This window comes from Lynx canadensis, chromosome D2, assembly GCF_007474595.2.
Source record: "Lynx canadensis isolate LIC74 chromosome D2, mLynCan4.pri.v2, whole genome shotgun sequence".
NCBI lineage: Eukaryota > Metazoa > Chordata > Mammalia > Carnivora > Felidae > Lynx > Lynx canadensis.
In genome coordinates this window covers 43,367,386-43,389,410 of record NC_044313.2, presented here as the reverse complement: position 1 = coordinate 43,389,410, position 22,025 = coordinate 43,367,386, and the positions used below count along the sequence as shown (strand labels likewise).

At 45.6% G+C, this 22,025-nt stretch overlaps 1 protein-coding gene across 1 annotated transcript in view; it reads right to left on the bottom strand.

The window, feature by feature from the left end:
• Window positions 1–15,737, bottom strand: part of LOC115527573 (glutamate receptor ionotropic, delta-1) — a 261,333-nt gene extending 245,596 nt beyond the window's left edge. The window contains exons 1-3 of the mRNA XM_032595161.1: window positions 15,608–15,737; window positions 13,698–13,825; window positions 13,393–13,446 (exon numbers count right to left, since the gene is read on the bottom strand). Coding sequence (XP_032451052.1) covers window positions 13,393–13,446; window positions 13,698–13,825; window positions 15,608–15,737 — 312 coding nt within the window. The remainder of the gene's footprint in view (window positions 1–13,392; window positions 13,447–13,697; window positions 13,826–15,607) is intronic.
• Window positions 15,738–22,025: the final 6,288 nt, after the last annotated feature.

Here is a 22,025-nt window from a genome sequence, read left to right as displayed (position 1 = left end):
AATTAGAGAAATTTTCATGACTTTTCTGTGTATTAACCAAGGTTAATAGAAAATTCTTTTTTTAAGTTTATTTATTTTGAGAGAGAGAGAGAGAGAGAGAGAGAGCAGGGGAAGGGAAGAAAGAGTTGGAGAGAAAGAGAATCCCAAGTAGGCTCTGCACTGTCAGAGTGGAGCCCCATGTGGGGCTCGAACTCATGAACTGTGAGACTATGACCTGGACCAAAATCAAGAGTTGGACACTTAACCAGCTGAGCCACCCAGGTGCCCCAAGGTTAACAGAAAATTCTATGTCTGGGTACTTGGGTGGCTCAGTCAGTTAAGTGTCTTGATTTAGCTCAAGACTCTTGATTTTGGCAAGTCATGATCTCACCGTTCCCGAGATTAAGCCCTGCCTTAGGCTCAGAGCTGACAGTGCAAAGCCTGCTTGGGAATCTCTCTCTCCTTCTCTTTCTGCCCCTCCCCTGCTCACTTTCTCTCTCCCTCTCTCTCTCTCTCAAAATAAATAAATAAACTTTTTTCAAAATATGTAATTTATTGTCAAATTGGTTTCCATACAACACCCAGTGCTCATCCCAAAAATAAACTTTTTTTAAAAAAAGAAAATTCTATGCCACTTTAAGTTGTAAAGCCAACTTTTGATTCAGGAATTGATCTAATCCAATATAACAATTGGAAGATTTATTTCTTCAGTGCAGAAATTCTGTCCCTTATAAGATAAATGAACATGCATCTCCATTTAAGGTGGGACTGGACTGGCTCAAAGGCAGCACCACATTGAACAAGACCAACTTGAGCTTAAAATTCCAGCTTGTCTTTATACAGTTGTGAGACCTTAGGCCTTTTCTGACCCTCAAGTTTATAATCTTTATTCCAGTGTTAGTAACATCTCTCTCAGAAGGTGGATGCAAGGGTCAGTCATATAACAAAAGACTAATATCTCTGCACAAAAGACATGAGCAACTAAAGTCACAAAATTAGAAACATGCATGATCAAAAATTAAATGTCCAAAGTGTTTGGCTTGGCCAATAAGCAAAGAAATACAAATTAACACAATGCAGTGAGCCTTTTTATCTATAATATTGATAAAGATGAAAAACAATGATAGTCGTGTTCATAAAACACAAGAGTGGGACGAGACAGGCACTCTGATAAAAGAAGCTTAGGCTCACTGAGGGCTCCCATACTTTGAAACAATATTTTTACCATCACTAGGAATCAGACATGTCAGATCTAGGTTGAAGTATGTTGACTGCAGCATTATTTACAACAGCATTAACCAACCTAAGTTTCCAAAAGTGGAGAAGGTTTGCAAAAATTATGATTCCTCCAAATGACAGACTACTACAAGACCATTAAATATTATTCTGAATGCTAATTACTGACATGATAAATTGTGAATGATACATTCTTAATTGAAAACAATAAGATACAAAGCTGAACATAACAGAGAAACCTCAATTTGGCAAAATAAACTACATATATAAGGCTATTGGAAAGGATAATTCATTAGCATCTTAATTTGTATTTTGTTTTACTATTGTAGAAGATTCAGAAAAGAATAGAGCAATTTCCCCCTGCTTTTCTTCTACCCGTGTCCTTCCCTCCCTACCATGCATGTGCCCACATATATACATGGAAGTAAGCAATACTACAGACTCTAGAAAGTTTGTGCTCTTCTTTCTCCCAAGATATTTTCTTTCAACAAAGATGTGAACTGACAATGATATTGGCTGGGAAGTTTCTGTGGCTTAGAGAATGGGAGTAGTCAAAGTGGCTTCAGCTGGGAAGCTTCCAGTTAAGACAGAAAGGGGACAGTAGAGGGGTCTGTGGGTCTTCCCATTCCCTGATACGTGATAATCCAGGATGGGGTATCAGACAGGAGTGGCTGGTAGCCATGTAGGAAGCCTGAACCCAATGCCTGGGGTCCTTCAGGCTCAGAAGAAAAAACAAAACAAAACACCATGCCCAAGCTTGAGACCCAAAGTGGGTTGAAACTTCCTGAGTATCTAGACAGATTCTCTATGATTGATCTTGACAGTGCAAAATCCAGGGACCTTTGCACAACCTTCAAGAAGACAAGGAGGAAGCTATCCTGTTGTAATGGGTTCAAATTTCTTGCCATCCCTTTAAATGGGATTTCACGGATAAATTTAATTTGTTTTGAAATAATGTCTACAAAGCATCCAAAGCAGGGCCTGGCACACAGTAGGTACTCAAATGTAAGTTTCCTGCTTGGAGGAGCAACCACTTGGCTCACTGTTCCTGCAATATCCCACAGCAGATAAGCAGAGATCTGAGGGTAAGAAAGGAGGCCATTCAGACCCCACTGGCCTCACAAGGTGGGCTCTTTAGCAATTCTTGACCAGAAGCCCCACTCTGCAGCTGGCCAGGAGGAGCACTTGGCTCCTCAGCCCCTCATCACCTTGGCAGCCAGCAAGCCAGTCTTCAGGGCTGCAGGAAACTGCGGCCTAGTACTGATCAATGACAAGTAAAGGGTTTCTTCCCTCCTCTTGCTGAAATTGGACAATATTCATATGGGATTCTTCAACCAGCTTAAGAGACAGTCTTCCCCAGTGCACAGAACATCTTCTGGTTTGAGACAGTGGAAAAAATAACCAAAGCAAAGCCTACTGTCTTTATGAGCCCTTGAACATTATTTAAGACACTTCACAAAAAGTTTTGGTGGTCTGAATTGTCTCCTGCCTCCACCTCTGCTTCTATGTTCCAGTTTTGAAAGCACACTCCTTGGGAACCCCACCAGGGGCCTCCTATCCCTCCCCCGCCCCACGCTGCGTAAAGGCGGTAGCTGCGTGGCGCATGAGCATGCGCGCATGTGCTTGCTGCTCGCCTCTCCATGTGGTACATGGTGATTAACCAGCCTGGCACAGGAGGTGTAATAACAGACTAGAAGGCACAGATAATAGGATCTCTCTGGCATAAGCAGTGAGTTCATCGGAATCCATCAGAACCCATTTGTGAGAAGAGCGATGGATGGGAATGCACAAAGGTAGACGCTAACCTTTAGTTTTCGGATGCATTTGCTGCACATGGGGATTAAAGCTATTTTTAAAACTCCCTAAGTGTCAGTACTCCCTTTCCCAAGCATCCTTCTGTCAAAACTCTGCAAAAGGATAACGTACTTGTTGGGGACAATTGATTCACATATAAAACATACAGTCTGATTCCACATCAATGGCAGGAATCTAGCTGAGCTGTTCTGTCTGCAGGAAGCTTGAACTTGGTTGCAAAAGGCAGAGGATCTGGAGTGGCCCCTACAAGCATTGCCTAGCTGTAGATTTGTGAAGAGCACATGTTTCTCACCCATGATGCCATAAGCTCTCTGAGAGTGAGGAGGATATCTCTCAAATGTGCATGAGCATCCCAATGCTTCAGGGGTGGTCAGTACACGTATGACAAACGAATTATAGATTGTCAAGAGTTGCAGATCCTGGTAGGGAGACAGGACATGGAGGAAGAAGTTAAAGACCAATGAAGAATCACTGCCTGAGTTCTCTGGGGGAGTTGGAAAAAAGAAAGGTTATGGAAGAAATTCATAGGTGTTGCAAAGTGAGGGGAGGGTAATCGGATGGAGTTTTAAAGGATGTATAGGAGTCTGAAAGGGAGAACTAGGGCCCCAGGAAGCCCCAAGCACAGTTAGAAATGTTCCAATCCGAGGTCACCCAGACGATGAGTTAAGCCATGGCTCTGTCCCCTGGCACTCCTCATGAAGACATGCACTGACCTGTTATCAATTCCTCAAATCTGGGTATTTCCTTAAGTTCCAAAGATGAACTTCTCTGCAGGACATTAGTGATTGGTTAATAAGAGGAACGCTCCTTCAAGAGTGCTTGCTGTGTGCCAGACCCTGTGATGGGTCACTTCTGGTGAGTTATCTCACCTAATCTTCACAACTTTCCTAGGAGGTAGTATCATGAACCCCATTGAGCAGATGAAGAAAATAAGGCTTAAGGAAGGAAGTATCCATTGCATGTTCCCAAAGATTGATCTAAAACACAAGGGTACATCACTACTCTCTTAGTACTATCCCCCAAATCATCTGTACAGCTCCAAATACTCTTCCCATGGGGCTCTGAAAAGGGCTGGAGAATGATGTTAACGCTATACACAATGACGATTTCCTCATGTATCTACAACCATAAGTGTTAAATTTCATAGATTCCTTTTGGCTAAGGAAGGATAATAGGTACATTCTGAGTAATGACTGGAAGTACATTTTTAGCAAATGTGGTTTGTTCCCTTCAGATACTACTCATGTGACAGGTATTAGCTTAATTGTATGGGCTTTTGCAGGGCTCTTTCATTATTTCCACAGGAAATCTAAAACAAACAAACAAAAAAAGGTGGTACTATGTAAAGTAACATAAAGGGAAGAACTCTAATAAAGGTTTTATAAGAACAAATTTCCGTAAATGAGAACTGTATTACCACTTCCAAATTGTAAAAACATTCTAATATTGTTGGGGTTCAGTCACGTACTTAGTGTTTAGTTAGTACTGAGTGTGAGGAGGAAAGGTAAGAGAGGGGCAGTGTGGCATAGGTATTTATTTCTTAAATTTGGAGTCACCTACACCTAAGTTCAAATCCTGACTGCCACTTCCTAAGTGACATTGAAAATCAGTCCATCTCTCTCAGCCTCTGTTTTCTTATCTGTAAAATGGAATAATATAAGTTGAGGTACATGGGGACTTGGTCCTCCAACTCTTTCCAACCATTGACCCCACAGGTCATCACATCCTCATAACAATAGCACTTGGCACCAATGTTCTCTCCCTCCCCTCAGAAATGGTTTTTTCATTTGACTTCCAGGTAAAGAAACCATAGTTACCAATCATATTAATATTCACATTAAATTTAAATCATCTAAGCACTGCAATTAAAAGGCCAAGTGTTACAACAGATAAAATAGCAATATCAAAGTATGAGTGGCTTTCCAGAAACATGCTATATTTTAAGCACAAGGAAACGAGTAGGTTAAAAGTAAAAGAATGGAAAAAGATATATTAGGCTAACACTAGTCAAAATAGATCTGTAATAGCTGCAGTAATATCAAATTATATTTCAGAGTGGAGAACATTTCAGAGCAGAAGGATAAAGAAGGTCATTTTGTAATGATAACAGATCAATTAATCAACAGGACATAAAATCCTAAACATTTATGCCTCTTGTAACGAAGCTTAAAAATACATTAAACAACAACGGATAAAACTACAAGGAGAACAGACAAACTCACAATTAAAGTTGAATATTTTGATACTCCCCTCTCAATAAATGATAGAACAAATAGACAAAAAGTCATCAAGGATACAGAAGACATAAACAACCCTATCAACTAAATTGACCTAATTGACATTTATAGAACATTCCACACAACAATAGATTACACATCTTTTTCAAGTGCACATAAAACATTTATCAAGACAGAAAATGTACTGGACTATCAAATAAGTCTCAATAAATTTTAAAAGGTGTAAGTATGAGAAACTATATTCTTTGACCACAGTGGAACTGAATTAAAAATCAATAAGAGAAAAATCCTTTAAAAATCCCCAAATATTTGGAAACTAAATAACACACTTCTAAACAACCCATGAGTCAAAGAAGAAATCAAAGGGTAATATAGAACGTATTTTAAACTGAATAACAGTGAAAACACAACATAGCAAACTTTGGGGGATGCCATTAAGTCACTTGAGAGGAAGTTTATAGCACTAAAGAAAAAGTCCTCAAATCAATGATCTCAGCTCCCCCCTGCCAAGAGAGATATAGATATAGATGGCACATAGACAAATGAAAATATGCTCAGTGTCATTAGTTAGTAGGGAAATTAAAATTACAATCATAATGAGGTACCATTACATACCACTATAATGGCTAATATCAAAAACCTGATCAAACCAGCTACTTAACATAATGTGAAGCAATTGGAATTCTCATACCACTTGAAAGATTCTTAAAAAGTTAAACATACATCTACCATATGGCCCAGCAATTCCACTTGTAAATATGTACCCAAGAAAAATGAAAGCATATGTCCATACAAAGGCTTGTACATGAACATCCACAACAGCCTTATTTGTAATCACTAAAAAATCTAGAACAACCCAAATGTCCATCAATGAACAAACAGATACTCAAATTGTGATGAATTCATACATTTGAATACTCCTCAATGAAAAAAAGAACTATTGGTATACATTGCAATATGGGTGAATCTCAAAATAATTATCTGGATGGAAATAGCCATAGCAAAATAGGAAAAAGAGTACATACTGTGTGATTCCATTTGTATAAAACCCTGGAAAGTAGGAATAATCTGTAAGTGCCAGGAACAGATCAGTAATTGCTTGGGGAGTGGGAGAAGGTGGGGCTGGAGGTGGGATTACCAAGGGGCACTTTGTGGATCACGGACATGTTCACTATCTTCATTGTGGTAAGAGTTCATGGGTGACTCATATGTCAAATGTAAATTGTACACTTAAATATATGCATTTACTGTAAATGAATTAAACCTCAATAAAGTTGTAAAATTTAAGTGAAAAAATAGATGAAGAAAGGAATGCTCAAAACAACAGTGCTGGGCGCTTGGGTGGCTCAGTTGGTTAAGTGACCGACTTGGGCTCAGGTCATGATCTCATGGTTCATGAGTTCAAGCCCTGAACCGGGCTCTCTACTCTCAGCACGGAGCCTGCTTCAGATTTTCTGCCCCCACTCTCTCTGCCCATCCCCTGTGCATGCTCTCTCGCCCTCTCTCAAAAATAAATAAACATGAAAAAAAAAAAGTGCCTGCATCTGTAATGTCTGATAGATCCGCTGGGGCTTCAGAGGTGGATAGGATGTGGCCCCTGTCCTCAAGGGCTCCTCGGTGGGGCTGAGGAGAGAAACAAGCGACCCAATTACAACAAACATAATTGGTTTTGAGTGTTCCTAAATTAAATTTGTAGACAGTAAATGGTACAGGGACTTCATATCCAAGCAGAATTGGAATCTTCAAAATGAAAGGAAGAAAAAAATTAAATCTTCTCCCAACCTTTCTCTGTGTCCCAAATAGAGATTTCTTAAAGCTATTTGATTCCACGTTCATATCATGGTCTTTCTTCTTGTTTTCTTCAATTAGTGTATTAGCATTTCTTTCCCCCTCATTATTCATGTATAGCCTCATCTCATTTTCATTTATTTTAACTCAGCATGTGTTTGTGGGTGGGGAAGATTTGGAAGTCTGGACTAACGTTTTTCTGGACTGCTGACAGAAATGCCCTCTGGGGCAAGCCGACGTCTGCACCCAGGGATCCTCATAGAGTATGTGTTGGTGGCAAACCAGTGAAAGTAATAAGGTGGGGGCTGAGGCCTGAGGGGCCACAACACAACAGCATTCTGGGCAGAGGCTCGCTGAAGAGGTCCAGACCCTAGGATGACCCTGTGCTTGGGGTAGTGATCTCTTAGGATACACTCAGAGCAGCCCTGTAAGATAAGAGGTGGTTGGAACTAAGACCAGAGAGGGCTCTGAGGTCAGCACATGAGCAACCTCATGAGTCATGTGGAAGAATGTGCACTCTAGCCTCCGGGTCCTGACACTCCACCACCTGCCAACAACCTATTCAAGAGCAGAGGGGAGCACACTGAGAGAAAATGCACGAGTGCAATTGGAACAAATGCACGTGACAGTGTGCACGGCCCCATCCTTGGAAAGCACAGCCGGCTTCAGAGACCGAAGATGCCTGTAGGAGACACCCATTTCTCACTCTTTAACTTAGCCACCCTCTTTGATCACAGAATCCTTTTTCCACAAAGCACCTACAAATTAGCAGAACATATGCTCCCAAATGCAATTTGGAGACTGCTGTAGGAAGCCCAGCCAGCACTTCCCCTGCCCTTCTCCCTGGCTGCTCTGCCATCGGCTAATGGCTTGGACTGGGGCTGAAGGGAGCATGCGTGTGCCTCAGAGGAAGAGCTTGTGCCCCATGGGACTCATAAGTGCAGGGAAAGGGGATGCCGAGAGCAGGGGGTGCTGACAGCTGTAGCTCATAGAGCAAAATGACAGCTTTCTGAGTCCATGAAAGATAGGGACAGTTATAAATGCTCTTCTTCCACATGTAGGCAATTAGACAAGCAGAGTCAAGGTGAGGAAGCAGGAGGCCAGCCAGCAGCAGGGGCCTTAATGCACACAAATTCTCTGTGTGTGACTCCCTTGTGCTGGGAACTCTAGGCAGCCTGACAGAAAGGAGGTCCACTTACAGGCTGTTCAGGGAATCAGGCACATGCATCATAGTTGCATGCACAGGGAATCAGGCACAGAGCATCATAGTTGGGGCAAGGAGTGTACGACAGTAAGACAATGAATAACTCTAATGGGGAAATCCAGGAAGACTTTTAGGCAAAGGAGATGTTTAGCAGACCCCTGCTGGAATGTAAGACCTTGGCAATCAGACATTCAGGAAGAGCATGCCAGGTATAAAGGGAGATCCTGGCAAAGGCAGAGCCAGGAAAGGAAAATAAATAGAGAAAACAAGTCACTCCTCTGCTTGCAGGGATGAGTCATGGGAGAGTGAGTAGAAGGGTAAGAAGTACATGAAGGTGTACAGGTGCAGTCAGGGTCATCCTAGACAGGTTCTGAGGCAGGGCCCATGATGTTGGCTTTTCTTCACTGAGTAGGAAGCCAACCAGAGGGGTGGAGACATGGGCCCCTGGGAATGGAACGCTGAGTGAGGGAGCATTGGGGAGAGATGCACTGAGCTGGAAGTGGTCACAAGGCTTCCAAGCAGCTGAGTCTAGAAGGCATCTGGACCTCTGGGTCTGGAGCTCAGACACAAGTTCTGAAATGGGCATGGGATGTGATGGTCATTGATGTCTGCTGGAAATGTGGCAGGGGTGCCTGCCAATTCTGTCTCTTCCACCTACACAGCCCAGAGCCTCACTCACTGAGAAACCTAAGAACAAGGGTTATATATGAGCTTCTGAACTGCTTTCTAAACATCTTAAACCATTTCCATCAAAACATGCTTTGGGTGCATGTCTGGAAGAACTACTCTAACAGTCTGAGCTGTTCAGCAACAAACAGAGCACTCCAAGTCCCATCACACTTAGTTCCGGAAGATGCTGAAAATTATATATACATATTCCATAAAAGAATTTCCTCCAAAAAGTTCCCAAAAGACAGATCCTCATGGAAAGGGCATTCTCTTCTGCATTCAGACTCCACCTGGCATTGAGGACACCTGTCCTGCACACTGGCTCACCTGGGATCTGCTGAAAGCCATATGGAGAAGAGACACTCCAGACCAGCTAGTGAAGAGGTTCTGGAAGCTACCTAGCTCATCCAGAGCCATGTGTGACTGGTCCTCAACTGGCAACTTCTGGTGAATGACCCAGACTAGTCCCCTCCATCCCTAAGCCTCGAGTTTAATTGTTGCCTTTGTCTTTCCTCGAAGGCCTACTGAGAAATGTTCTTCAAAGGAACTTGCTCCATCCTAAGTATATCAACCTGCCTTCAACCAAACCTTATTAGGAACCTACTCTTTGGGGAATGTTTGGGTGGCTCAGTTGGTTAAGTGTCCTAGTCATGATTTCGGCTCAGGTCATGATCTCACAGTTCATCAATTCAAGCCCCATGTAGGGCTCTGTGCTGACACCAGGGAGACTGCTTGGGATTCTCTCTCTCTCTCTCTCTCTCTCTCTCTCTCTCTCTCTCTCTCTGCCTCACCCAACCTCCCCTCAAGCTATACATGTGCTATCATTCTCTCTCTCTCTCTCTCTCACTCAAAATAATTAAATAAACTTAAAAAAGAAAAGAACCTACTCTTTGCATAGGGCACTAGGATTCAGTGATTAGCTAAATTCTGACCATGTCTTCTAGGGACTCATGACCTAGTGGCCACCTTAACAACTGGTTCAATTTGCTTTCCACAGGTTTTTTCGAATCCCCCACCCTCCTCCAAACTAACATATAATTTAAATAATCAATGAAAATATAGTTTAGAACCAAAAGTACATCTGCTTGCCAGTGTTCCCACAGTCAAGCCCAGAGACCTGCAAAATCTAAAAACTATCAGTGAGGCTCACATGCTCACAAGCCTTTCTCTGCATCCAATCACCCCTTCTCCAAATGAAATAGACCTCATGTATACAACACCAATATTCACCAGTGAAGGAGTATATGTATTAAGAAAACCACCAGATTAAGGAAAAAACAAAACAAAACAAAATCACGTGCCTTTGAGTGTTTATCTTGAATCCAGGAAAATACATTAAGGAAGTCAGATATAGAGGGAGAAACTAGAAGACACAGCCTGTGAGGAATGAGGGAGCAGGGGCAGAACTGGGGACCACAGTGCAGGCCTCCTTGGGGGAAAGACATGAGGGGAAGAGGCACCAACCTGAGTTTGTCAAACAAACTGAACTTGCTTCTAAAGAAGTAGGGAGCAGCTCAGGAAATGAGAAGATGGGGCCCCAATACTGTTGCTGAATTCTGGAGACCATGTCGGAACCACCAAATGCCTTCCCCTGCTTCTCTTCTTCCCACTTTATTTTATCCTATCCATCACATACGACAAACAGAAAAGCAACTGGTAAACATTGTCTGTGGCTCTGTATTTAGATAGAGTCTAGAATGATACAACTACCATAAGAATAATGGACTTTTGTTTCCAGTGGGGCCTTATGTAACAGGAAACAGCAGTTCTGAATATGGCTGGATCCTAAGGGTAAATCTACGTACTGTTGAGAGAACAGCTTGCTCATTAACCAAAGGCCACACTGGGACCTAAGGGTCAAAGCTTTATAGGACGACATACCTCCAGATCACAGACTTCAAGAATGTACATGAGCTGACACCAAAGCCAAGAGTGTCTCCATAAGTGTGCATACCTGAGTCCTACCTACTGGCCTCACTAAATCAGACCTTGACCATAGTTTAAGGATCTTTGTCAGGGCCATATGCATAATAGTGTCATTTGGTAGAAATGGCTTTGTAGTCAGTCTTCATACAGAATCCCAAATGCACCATTTAATCATTGTATGACCTTGGGCAAGTGATTTAACCTCTTGGGCCTGCCCTTTCCCAACTGTAAAATGGAGATGATAATAACTGTCATATAGGGTTGTTGATGAGGCCTTGATCAGGTCATGATCCCACGGTCATGAGATTGAGCCCTGCATTGGGCTCCAAGCTGACAGTGCAGAGCCTGCTTTGGATACTCTCTCTAGCCTTCTCTCTGCCCCTCCCCTATGTGTGCTTTCTCTCTCTCTCTCCTTCCAAGTAAATAAATAAACTTTAAAAATTAAATAAGTAAGGGGTGCCTGCTAGCTCAGTCGGTTAAGCATCCAACTTCAGCTGATGATCAGGTCACGATCTCAAGGTTTGTGAGTTTGAGCCCCACGCCAGGCTCTATGCTGACAGCTCAGAGCCTGGAGCCTGATTCGGATTCTGTGTCTTCCTCTCTCTCTGCCCCTCCTGCACTCATGCTGTGTCTGTCTGTCTGTCTCTCTCTCTCTCTCAAATATAAAAGTAAAAAAAATAAATAAATAAAAACATAAAAAAATAAAAATAAATAAATAAGAAATGGTAGGTGTTACCCTTTCATTCTCAAGAAGAATAGGCTCCTATAGAAAAGGAAGCCAAGAAAGGAGATCACTTCTGGAGGAGGATACACTTAGCCCGGGGATATTCACATGATGTGTGTCCCAGCCCACAATGTGCTGCTGACTGTCGTGGGGCATAGCTATCCTCTTGGATGAGGCTGTTCTAGTGTGGCTGACATCTGTCAGCCTGACTACTCCTGGTGACCCTAAGTAAGTCCTGGGGTCCAGCTGCCCCAGCAATGCCCTTGCGGGCACTTCAGCACTAACCATTCTGAAGTCACTCCTAGCCATGAAGAGGGGCTCAGGAGGAACAGAGGACCCTGGAGGTGAGTCAGGATGCAGAGGAGAAAAAAGCATACAGGTTAAAGATGCAAAATCAGAGTGCTTTTTGAAGACTGACAACAGAGGAACACTGACGATTCAGTTTGGAGGAGTCACCAAAATATTCAAGCCAGCACCAGACATTTGCCTTAAGAGGCACATGAAATGCATCCCTTCTCTGGAACAAAGAAAACCAGACTTTGAAGAACCCATAGAGAAGATGACAAAGCCCAGAGGATCAAAACTTCCCAGGACCAAGGAGGACTCCAGCAGGCTCTGAAGAACGGGGAGGTGGCCAACATGTCTCTTCTAATTAGCAGCACAACCAGCCACAACCTGACGTAAATGGACAGTTAATTTGCATTGTCCAACAGGCCCGGGTAGAGCTAATAAGATGTGAATTTATGGAGGAAAGCCATGAAAAGTGGGCCTTGTAAAAGTTACTATCTGATACTACCTGCAAAATTATTAAAATAAGCCACCCAAAACTCTTCCAGCCATAGAGCACTGAGCTAATGAAGAAACACACATCATAAAAGAATAAATTACCTCTATAATAAACCTTGCATCTTCTAGAATGAGGCCATTAGAAATTGATCAGTTAATTTAGGAGAAGCTGAAGGCCAAAGCCCTGATGAAAGCATGCACCAGGAACCGTCTTCCGGAATCAGCTCTGTTAACAGCATGCTGGGGTCACACAGGCTGCCCTGGTGGTGTTTCCTGAATGGGCATGTGGTTAAAGACCACTCACTTGGAATGTCTGCAGTATGGAGGAGGTCAGAGCCAGGCAGGTAAAACAGGCGAAGAGAGGACTGGGCCACAGTGAAAACTTGGTGTTCCCCTTCTTCCCAGCACCCAAAGCAGTGGGATGGCCTGTCATGGGAGAGACTTCTCATCTACCCGCTTTAAATGGCTACACTGATTCCTGCCCCCGCTAGGTCCAGGAGCGTGTGCACACACGTACACACTCACACACATATACATCTACACTGTCACATATGCTGACATACGTGTTTTCACATACACTCCCACATGCAGGCACTCATACATACACACATTCACAGTCATGTAACACACAGAACTGCAAACTCCTGCATGAAATGCAGCTTCCTCCATCCCCCCTCACTCCTCTGCCCCACTCCCTCTCCATCCCATCTTCTAACCTGCCCCAATCTCTCCAGCCCCCAACCCCCTGACCGGCTGTCTCTCCTCACTCTGCACATCTAATGCCTGAAACCACTTCTCTTCTGACTTCATGTACTCCAATCTTGACTCTTTCCCTGGTTCTCACCTGCTCCCCTGAGCATCTTGGCAGGTCAGGTCCAACTCTCTGAGACCCTGTGCTGCACAGTGGGGCCCTAGAATTCACTCCAGCATCCCAAGTCAGAATTGGCCCCAACAGCTTCCCACTGAGCTTTCTCAAGGGGCTGGGGGCTCAGTGCAGGCTGCACCCCTTCCCACTCTGGGGCTCTTACCTCATTCACAAAGACCCAGTGGCTGTCCTTGGAAGCCAGATTGGTCTCTACGGCCTGCAGAAAGAAAAAGAAAACAAACATGAATAGAAGCAAGCCAGAAGCTGGTAGACACGCAAGATGATTGCCAAGACGGGGTTTGATAAACATTGTTCTTGGAGATTTTTTTCTTCACAAAACATGCCATCCCCTGAGCTTTCGCTGCCTTAGCTACAAGACGCATCACTTGAACACAGATATCTGATTTCCTGCTGTTTTCCAAGCTCTTATGCACTAGCCCTCAGCAAGGTTGAAGCTCTGGTTCCTACAGGCATCACAGGGCCGCCAAAGGTGAGGGCTTTCCTCTCCCCTCTCGAAAAAGTACCTGCAAATGCTTTTCTGAAGGGGAGCTTAGGGGGATGATTCTCGTGACTGCCAGAGGCTAAATATCCGAAATCTGGAATGAGGGATTTATGGCAGCTTGTCCAGCTGCAATGAATGACACCTGGGAGAACAGCAGCTCACAGCTGGGGTTCTGAGCTGCCTTCAGTTCTAAAGAACCCATAAAGGACCCACAGAACTGGCTCTTTCTTGCTTCTGGGCAATGACTCTACTCCCATCATTCTCTCTTATAGCAATTTGTTCTGTTTCTTTATAGCACGTGCTATTTCTGTGCTTGAATATTAGCGGCTTATTTATTTCGTAGTATCTATCTCTTTCACCAAGCTGGGGTCTCCATGACGACAGGGACCACATCTTGCGTGGTATCCCAGAACCTTACCCTTTAATTGGCACATAGTGTTCAATATATGAGTGAATATTGCTGTTGAATACGTGAAGGAAGTGGAAGAGAGTGAAAATAAGGGTTCCTTATTTCGTTTCTCATATGTTTTCTGGGTGCTTTTATCCTCCTTTAACTGGAAAGCCATCAGATTGAAAGGAGAGAAGGAACTGATCATTGTCAAGCATGTCCTGTGAGAGCTCTCACCGTTAGCATGTGTCAGGTACTTGCTGAGTACCAGGCACTGTGCCAGGCCACCTATGAACGTGGGAGAGAACTATCAGATTGTAGTCCTCTTTTATTTTTACTTTTTTGCGTGTATTTTTGTGATGTAATTTTTATTACTCTTTTTTATTTGAAAAAAACACAGAGAAGTAAAAATGTTCAAAATCATCCCATAACCTTGCCCCCTTTTTAAAAATGTGCTAAATGGGGTGCCTGCGTAGCTCAGTCGGATAAGTGTCCGACTCTTGATTTTAACTCAGGTCATGATCTCAGGGCTCGTGGGTTTGAGCTCCATGTTAGGCTCCATGCTGGCAGCACAGAGCTTGCTTAGGATTCTCTCTCTCCCGCTCTGTCTGCCCCTCCCCTGCCTCACATGCGCACGCTTTCTCTCTCTCTCTCAAACTTTAAAAAATAAACTTTAAAAGATAAAATAAATATGCTAAATGGTGAAATGTCCCATTTACCCCTCCGCATTTATCCTCCAGAGATTGCTTAAGGTGTCCCCTTCTAGAAGGTTGTGGTCACATCTGCAAGTACATATCTATGTACCCATATCAGACAGATGTTTTTATTTAAATGAGATCACAAAATATGCATCAGGTTACAACTATCATTTTTTCACTTATCAATATATCAAGAATATTTTTCCTCATCAGTACACAGAGCTCTGACTCTTTCTCCTTAACCATGAGGCATAGAGGGCTAAAGAGCCTGCCTGCACCAGCAACCCAGCTATATGTGGGAGGTACATCATTGCACTGTCTGTGCACGGTCTTCTGTTAAAACTTCATCCACACAAAGAATGGACACGTTTGTTGGCCAGCACAAGCATGTGGAAATAGAGCCTGTGTGAGTGTCCCAGCTCTAGCATCCCAGTCCTTTACAGAAAGCTCCCACAGGACACCAATGGTGGACACAGGGGTCTTTCTGGGCCATCTGGGGGTTAAAGACACAAACTCCCCTTCTCCAGCCTAGAAGGGAGAGGGTGCCAGCCCCTGTGAAGACAAATTAGGATGGGAGTCTGGACTGGGCTGGAAAGGACTGCCTCCACCAGCTGTCATTTAACCCCTTTGGTCTCAGTTTGTTCATCTATAAGACATATATAATGCTTGCTTCCTCTTGTCTGCCAATATCTTCAGTCCTCAATCTCAAGAAGCAGCAAACACAAAATGGCGTCCATACAAATCCCAAGCCTTTTTCACAAAGCAGAGAAGGGAAGTGGCCATCCCCCACCTTTTGTAGGTTCCACCCTTATTCCTTGATCCATCACATTCTTGGAACCTGGAAGTCTTCTGGAGCCACACAAGTCCTCCTCCTTATGAGCCGTGCCCCCACAAAACTCTCCCCTCCTAGGCTGCTCCATCCCCCACCTCAGGAAGGAGGCTCCAAGTCTTCTCTGTTCTGCCCCTGAAAGAAAGGATCTCCAGAGATACCAAACTCCTGTGGGGCCATGTCCCAAAGATACTTTCTCCCCATTCTACAAACTCCACAAACCAGGCCCTCTCCCTAGAAGCTATGAGGACTTAAGGGCCAGTTGCCTTCTGAGGAGCCTCAGATCCTCAGAGGAGGTAACTATCAGGGAACTTATAGGTTCCAGAACACTGGAACACTGAACTGAATCTAAAGAGATGTAGATTAACAAGGCTGCACTCAAAGCCCTGCTCTGGGTTTCCAGGAACAGAAGGGCAACTGGGGAGAGGAGACTTAGAAGAAACACTGCTGGGGCCGGGAGTTGACTACTGGGCTACACCACTTAATGGAGGACACCACAAATTAGACTTGGTCACGGAGTAGGCCAGTGAAAGTATAGGTGTCTTTAGGCACATGAAGAACTGTCATGGGCAAGAGAGACTGGAATTGCTCTTTGCAGCCTCTCAGAGTTTATTTAGGACCAAGGTCTCCAGTAATCTGGGAGGCAGGTATCAACACTATGTAAGATGGAATTTTCTGATTTTCCAAGTAGTTCAAGATGGAATGGGGCTGCCTCAGGAGCAGTGAGGTCTTATCAGGGGAAGTGCCTGAGTGGAAGGTGAACAGCGTGTCCCTGAAAGGTATTTAAGTATCAGCATAGAAGCTGACCATGGGCAAAAGGCAAGACTTAATCACACATTGACATTCCAAAGCAATGATTTTCAAGTCTGGCTGCATGTAGGAATCTCCTAGGGAGCTTTTAAAAGTGAAGACCTTGAGGGGTACCTGGGTGGCTCATTTGGTTAAGCATCTGACTCTTGATTTTGGCTCAGGTCATGATCTCACAGTTTGTGAGTTCGAGCCCAGCATGGGGCTCTGAGCTGACAGCATGGAGCCTATTTGGTAATCTGTCTCCCTCGCTCTCTCCCCCTCCCCCACTTGCTCTCTCTCTCTCTCTCTCTCTCTCAAATAAAAACCTTTAAAAATTTTTAAAAAGATGTATTTTTAACAAATGTAGACTTTGGGGCCTAATTCCTTGGGATCCTAATTCACTGGGAATGGTGATATACCTGAGTCCTGTGTTATTTCAGAGCTCTGACCCTGACTCTTGGCCTCTGCAGCTGGGAACACTGCTCCAGAATGTTTGGTTCTATGAATCTGAAGGTACAGGTGCACCTGTGCAGGAGAACGGTCCTCTGTGTACCCACAGAGCCAGCAGTCCAGAGGACCTGCCACAGTTGCTGGGACATCCCAGGGAACAGGTGGGACCCTGGCTACCCTCAGGAGTTTTTCCACCTGGTCTCAGACTCATACATGAAACATACTGATGGAGAGAATTGATCAGAAAATCCCACAGGACAACTGGCCAACTTTTCTGTCCTACTTTCCTCATCAATTAAGCTCAGCTAATTTGTTAAGCCTCTTTTCCCCACACAGAGATAAATAGCATTTGGCTGTAGCCTTTTCCAGAGGATGCAACTCACCCAGAAGCTGAGCTAGACTGTAAGAAGGAGAAGCTACTGCAGATTTGGAAAGAACACCTCTCCCCCTACCCCCTAGTTACTGGTGAGCTGCCAGCTCTGTGGGAAGAGCCCTAAATGCTCACAGCCCAGTGGGTAGTGCCCCTCACAGCACCACTAATTCCCCGTCTAAGTGCTATCCTTTCCTCTTCCTCCTCAGCCATGTCTGCAGCAGATGCAGCCGAGTCCTCTCTTCCGTGGCAGGGCCAGCAGGGTAAGGGGAAGCAGGCAGGCAGAGCATGTTCGAATCCCAGTTCTGGCACTACTTGGTTGCGGGCTGCTGGCTGAGCTACTCCACCTCCCTGAGCGGCAGCTCCACGCCTTTAAGGCGTTCGAATGCCAACAGTGCTATCGATGCTCTGCCCACATTCCCCCTGAATCCCATTAGGGTTTTTGAGCACACTGGCTCCCTGTGTGCATTCACGCCCAACGGCAGACACCCGTGGCTCAGGCTGCCGGAACCCTGCACAGCACTCACTGTGCCTGGGAATTTACACCCCTCACCAAGGACAGAGAGTGTCACATATACAAGTGCAGATGCCCTGTTCCCAGATGGGGACTGTTTCAAGTGTGAGCTCTGCTGGTTACAGAATTTCTCCATGGACTGAGCCCAAACTGCCTCATTGCTAGCGCACCAGCTCTGGCTTCCTTCATTTCCCTGCCACATTCCCACTCCCCTGCTGTCTTTCTTTCTTTTTAATTCCCCTGGGAACACTTCTTAATAAATCATTGTCACACAAATCCTCACTCCAGAGTCTGCTTCTGGGAACCCAACCTGAGACACACACCTCCCACCCTGGGGTTATCATGGGAATTCAATGAAATTATGTGAAGCTTCCAGCCCAGAGAGTTGCTCACTACAGATAATGAGTGAACATGAAGGTGCTCTCCATTCCTTCCACTCAAGGCCCCAGCCTGGTCTTTGTTCAATGGTTTCTTGAATGTGTAGACATGTATAGTCTCTCATCTATTCCCTCCTTCACTCAACACACTGTGCCTGCCACACACCAGCTATTGTCCTAACTCTCCTGAATACGGGTATGAGCCAGAAGCCTCGTCTGTGCCATCATGGAACCAACACTACTAAGACAACCGACAATAAACACAATGTGGCAAGTGTGATAAGTGCCCTCTCCTCCAGGAATCCACAGACCCTTTAAGGCAGCACAACGTGGGGCCTCCCTTCACCTTGGCAACGCTGTGAGTCCATTGCTATGAAACACCATTGGCACGGGCAGAGAAGTGTTGAGCTGACTAGACAAACAAAGGGCAGCCCTTCATTCTGTGGGTGGGGAAGGGAGTGGAGCAGGCTATCTGCTCTGGGTGGGTTCTGGTCACTCGTCTCCAGCAAGCAGGGAGGCTACATTCCTACAGCTGGGCTTCTCTGCAGGAGCTGGGCACCAGGACTGTGGGGCAACCCTCAAAATAACACAATGGTAGGCAATAGAGTCCTGTGCAACAGTAGGAGCTCCACCTAGACCCTGTGGGAGGCAGGAACAAGGTCGCAGTGACCCCAAGGAGTCCCTGCAGTGTCACGATGCCTTGACACAGCACCAGCAGCCCTGGTTAAGTTGCTGCTGTGAGTCCCACAAGGCCTGGCCAAACCATCAGTGGCCGACTTCCCAGCTCTTGTGGTCCATCAGTAGATTGGCCAACACAGAACTTTAGAAGAAGAGCTGAGGAGGTGGAACCTTCCAAGGCTCATGCTGACTCCTGTTTGGGTCCCTTTTATTTTTTTTTAAATGTTTATTCATTTATTTTGAGAGAGAGAGAGAGAGAGAGAGAGAGAGAGAGAGAGAGAGAGAATCCCAAGCAGGCTTCATGCTATCAGCATGGAGCCCAATGCAAGGTTTGATCCTACAACCACAAGGTCATGACCTGAGACGAAATCAAGAGTCAGACGCTAGACCAACTGAGCCATCCAGGTGCCCTGAGCCCCTTTTAAATAGAAGACCCAAGGTGCTTACCATGGCACATAGCTCATAGAAAGGGCTGGGATGGTGGACACAGGTAGCCAGCAGTGAGGGGCATCACCTACAGAGACAGAGCCAGGTGTCTACACTTGTCCTGACACCCACACACCACCTTCTTGAGAGAAAAGCACACTGTCATAGCTACATGCCTCTTAGAGAAGTGGAAGGCATCTGTCCCTCCCACACCTAGAGAAGAGAAAGTGTCCCCTCGTCCATGAGCAGCAGCCCCTGTCTGAACCTTGCTCCAATCGCATCACCAGAGCTCTCGTATAGGTGACGCAGGACAACAACAGGCCATCCTGCAGGCCTCCTGGAGGCCAGGGGACATTTGAATCCTGTCCTGGCTATTCAGCCACTCTGGTTCCACAGTTGCCATAGAGAAGTAGATAACAGACCAAAGCCCCCGCTCCCAGCTCCCCAAAGCTCTGGACAGAAAGCAGTCCCTAGTGCTAACGGGAATAGTATATGCAGGGTGGCCTGTCTTGGCCACATACAGGTGGAGATCAGTTCTAATATCCAAATCCCTCTAAGGAGGTGGAGAAGACAGCAGTTCTGAGGGGCTGGAGGAAGCACCTCCAGTCCAGTCCCCTGCCTCTGCTTGCAGCCTTTCACACAGGACCAAGTCAGGGCCATTTCCTCCGATCAAGCACCCCACCAGACTCTTCGATACTACATCTCCCCCACTTCACAACACACACACTTTCCTTTACTCACACGCCCTAATGAGCCAGGCAGCGTTCTCATCCCCATCTGTGCGGTGGGGAGCTGGGACCTAGATCTGGTCTCGTAGCTCACACAGGTCCCTCGGCTAGTACCTGGCAGAGACTGGATTTGAACTCGGGTCTCTCAGTCTCCAAATCCTGAGTTCTTTTCCATCAGTCACGCTGCTCCTCAACAGGCCCACACAGCTATCAGAGCAAGAATGTGAGCCTTTGGGCCTGTGCCTGGCCCCTGACAATGGGGACAAAATGATCTTTTTTCTCATAACCGAGAAAACGCCGTTAGGAGCAGCAGTGCCTTCCTTCTCCAGGTTAACTTGTTCTCATAAGCCTGAGACCATTATTCTACTTGCATTTCTTAAGTATGAGCCTGTTTCACTTTATCTTGGCCTAAAGGAATAGTAAATGGAGTGGAAAAAAACCTCCACATGGAAGCCTTCCAGCAGCATAGCTGAGGATTTATTTCACAAAGTGCAAATGCCACCGATTATTTATGTATGTGTTAATTGTTGGCCACTCTTCTCTAGGCACCCCCCAACACTGGGAGCCTGAGATAATGAAAACTTGTCAACAATTAGCATCTTTTTAAAACCCCAACTTGTAACATTTCAGAACATTCCCTCCATGGAGCGCACAGCCTGGCATTTTCCCAAGGACAGATAGCGCGCTAACTTTAAAGACCCACTGCTGCCTTTGCAACAACATGCTATTTAGGAACAATTCTCTGTGTGCGATGTCACCCCTCCAGAGCATGAGGGAGTGTGATGCCCCCCATCGGCAAAGAAGGGGAGTAGCTGGCTACAAGACTACGGATGATTCAAGGAGCCCCTTTACAAGGAAATCAGCAAAGCAGCCACCATGTGGCCCAACTTCAGAAGCTATGCCCAGAACCATGAGCAAACCCATAAAGGGCAGCCACTGCTGAACTACTTCTGGTCACTCTGGGCTTTCCAGAGACTTGCCTCCTCAAGAAAAGGGCCCGAGCTGCTGGCCCAGCTACTTCTCCTGTTTACCCTAGCCTTGTTTCCAGAACTTCCTGGAGCCTGGTTCTTACTGGAAAACTGCCTTAATGTTCTCCCCAAGTCGATGGCTCTTACTGCTGGCTCCATCCTTACTCCTAGGTCCTACTGGGGAATCCTGGACCGTATGTGGGTTTCTTTTCTAGTTTCTTCTCCCAATCTCTTCCCAGGAAACAGCTCCTCCTGACCAAGCAGGAGTTACCTGTTCCCACCTCACCCATCACTCTGCTAGAGCTTTCTTGAAGCTGAGGGCCCTCACCCTTGGTGGAAGCAGGAAACACAGCCACCTGAGCACACAGACAGGCACCTTAGCCTGTGTGAGTTGTTGGGAAGGTTGGTTGCTGGAGGATGGTGAAGACAAGGCAATTGCACCAGGCTACACAAGGCCATCTGGGGAAAGTGTGACAGAATTAAGCCTGTGTGGCTTCCCAACCCGACTCTGGGGGACACTAAGAGGGCATTTGCTGAGGGAAATCTGAGCCTGCTATTGGGACTTTGGGGAAGGTGCTGGCTGCAGACTGGGTGCAATTGTTGGCACTTTGTGAACACCCCCCTCTACCCAGACCCTGAATTAAGCCCTCTGCACACAATACTTCAATGAGTCCTCACAACTGCCCACTGAAAGTGGTTTCTGATCTGAACAGAGAGATGGGGAAATTTGCCCAAAGTCTCCCTGCAAGTCAGCATCACAGAGGCACACAACCAGCCCTTCTAGTGTGTCATGGCAACTTGAGGACAAACTCACTCTGGCCACTTCTTGGGGATGTTTCATACAAAAGCAAGAGTCGAGATGGAAGGCAATGCAGATAGTGATGAGGCCCGGATAGGAAATCTGGGAAGCCACAGAGACTTCTGCAAAGTTGGGTCCCGGATTCTACAGTTTACTGCCACCGCCAATGCCGTGATCCTCCAAACTCCTGGGTCACGTGGTCCTCTGGTCGTACATGGGGAGGAGCCTCCAGTCCCTCACTAACGGCTAAGGCCTTGTCTAGATACCATGCAGCCCCTTC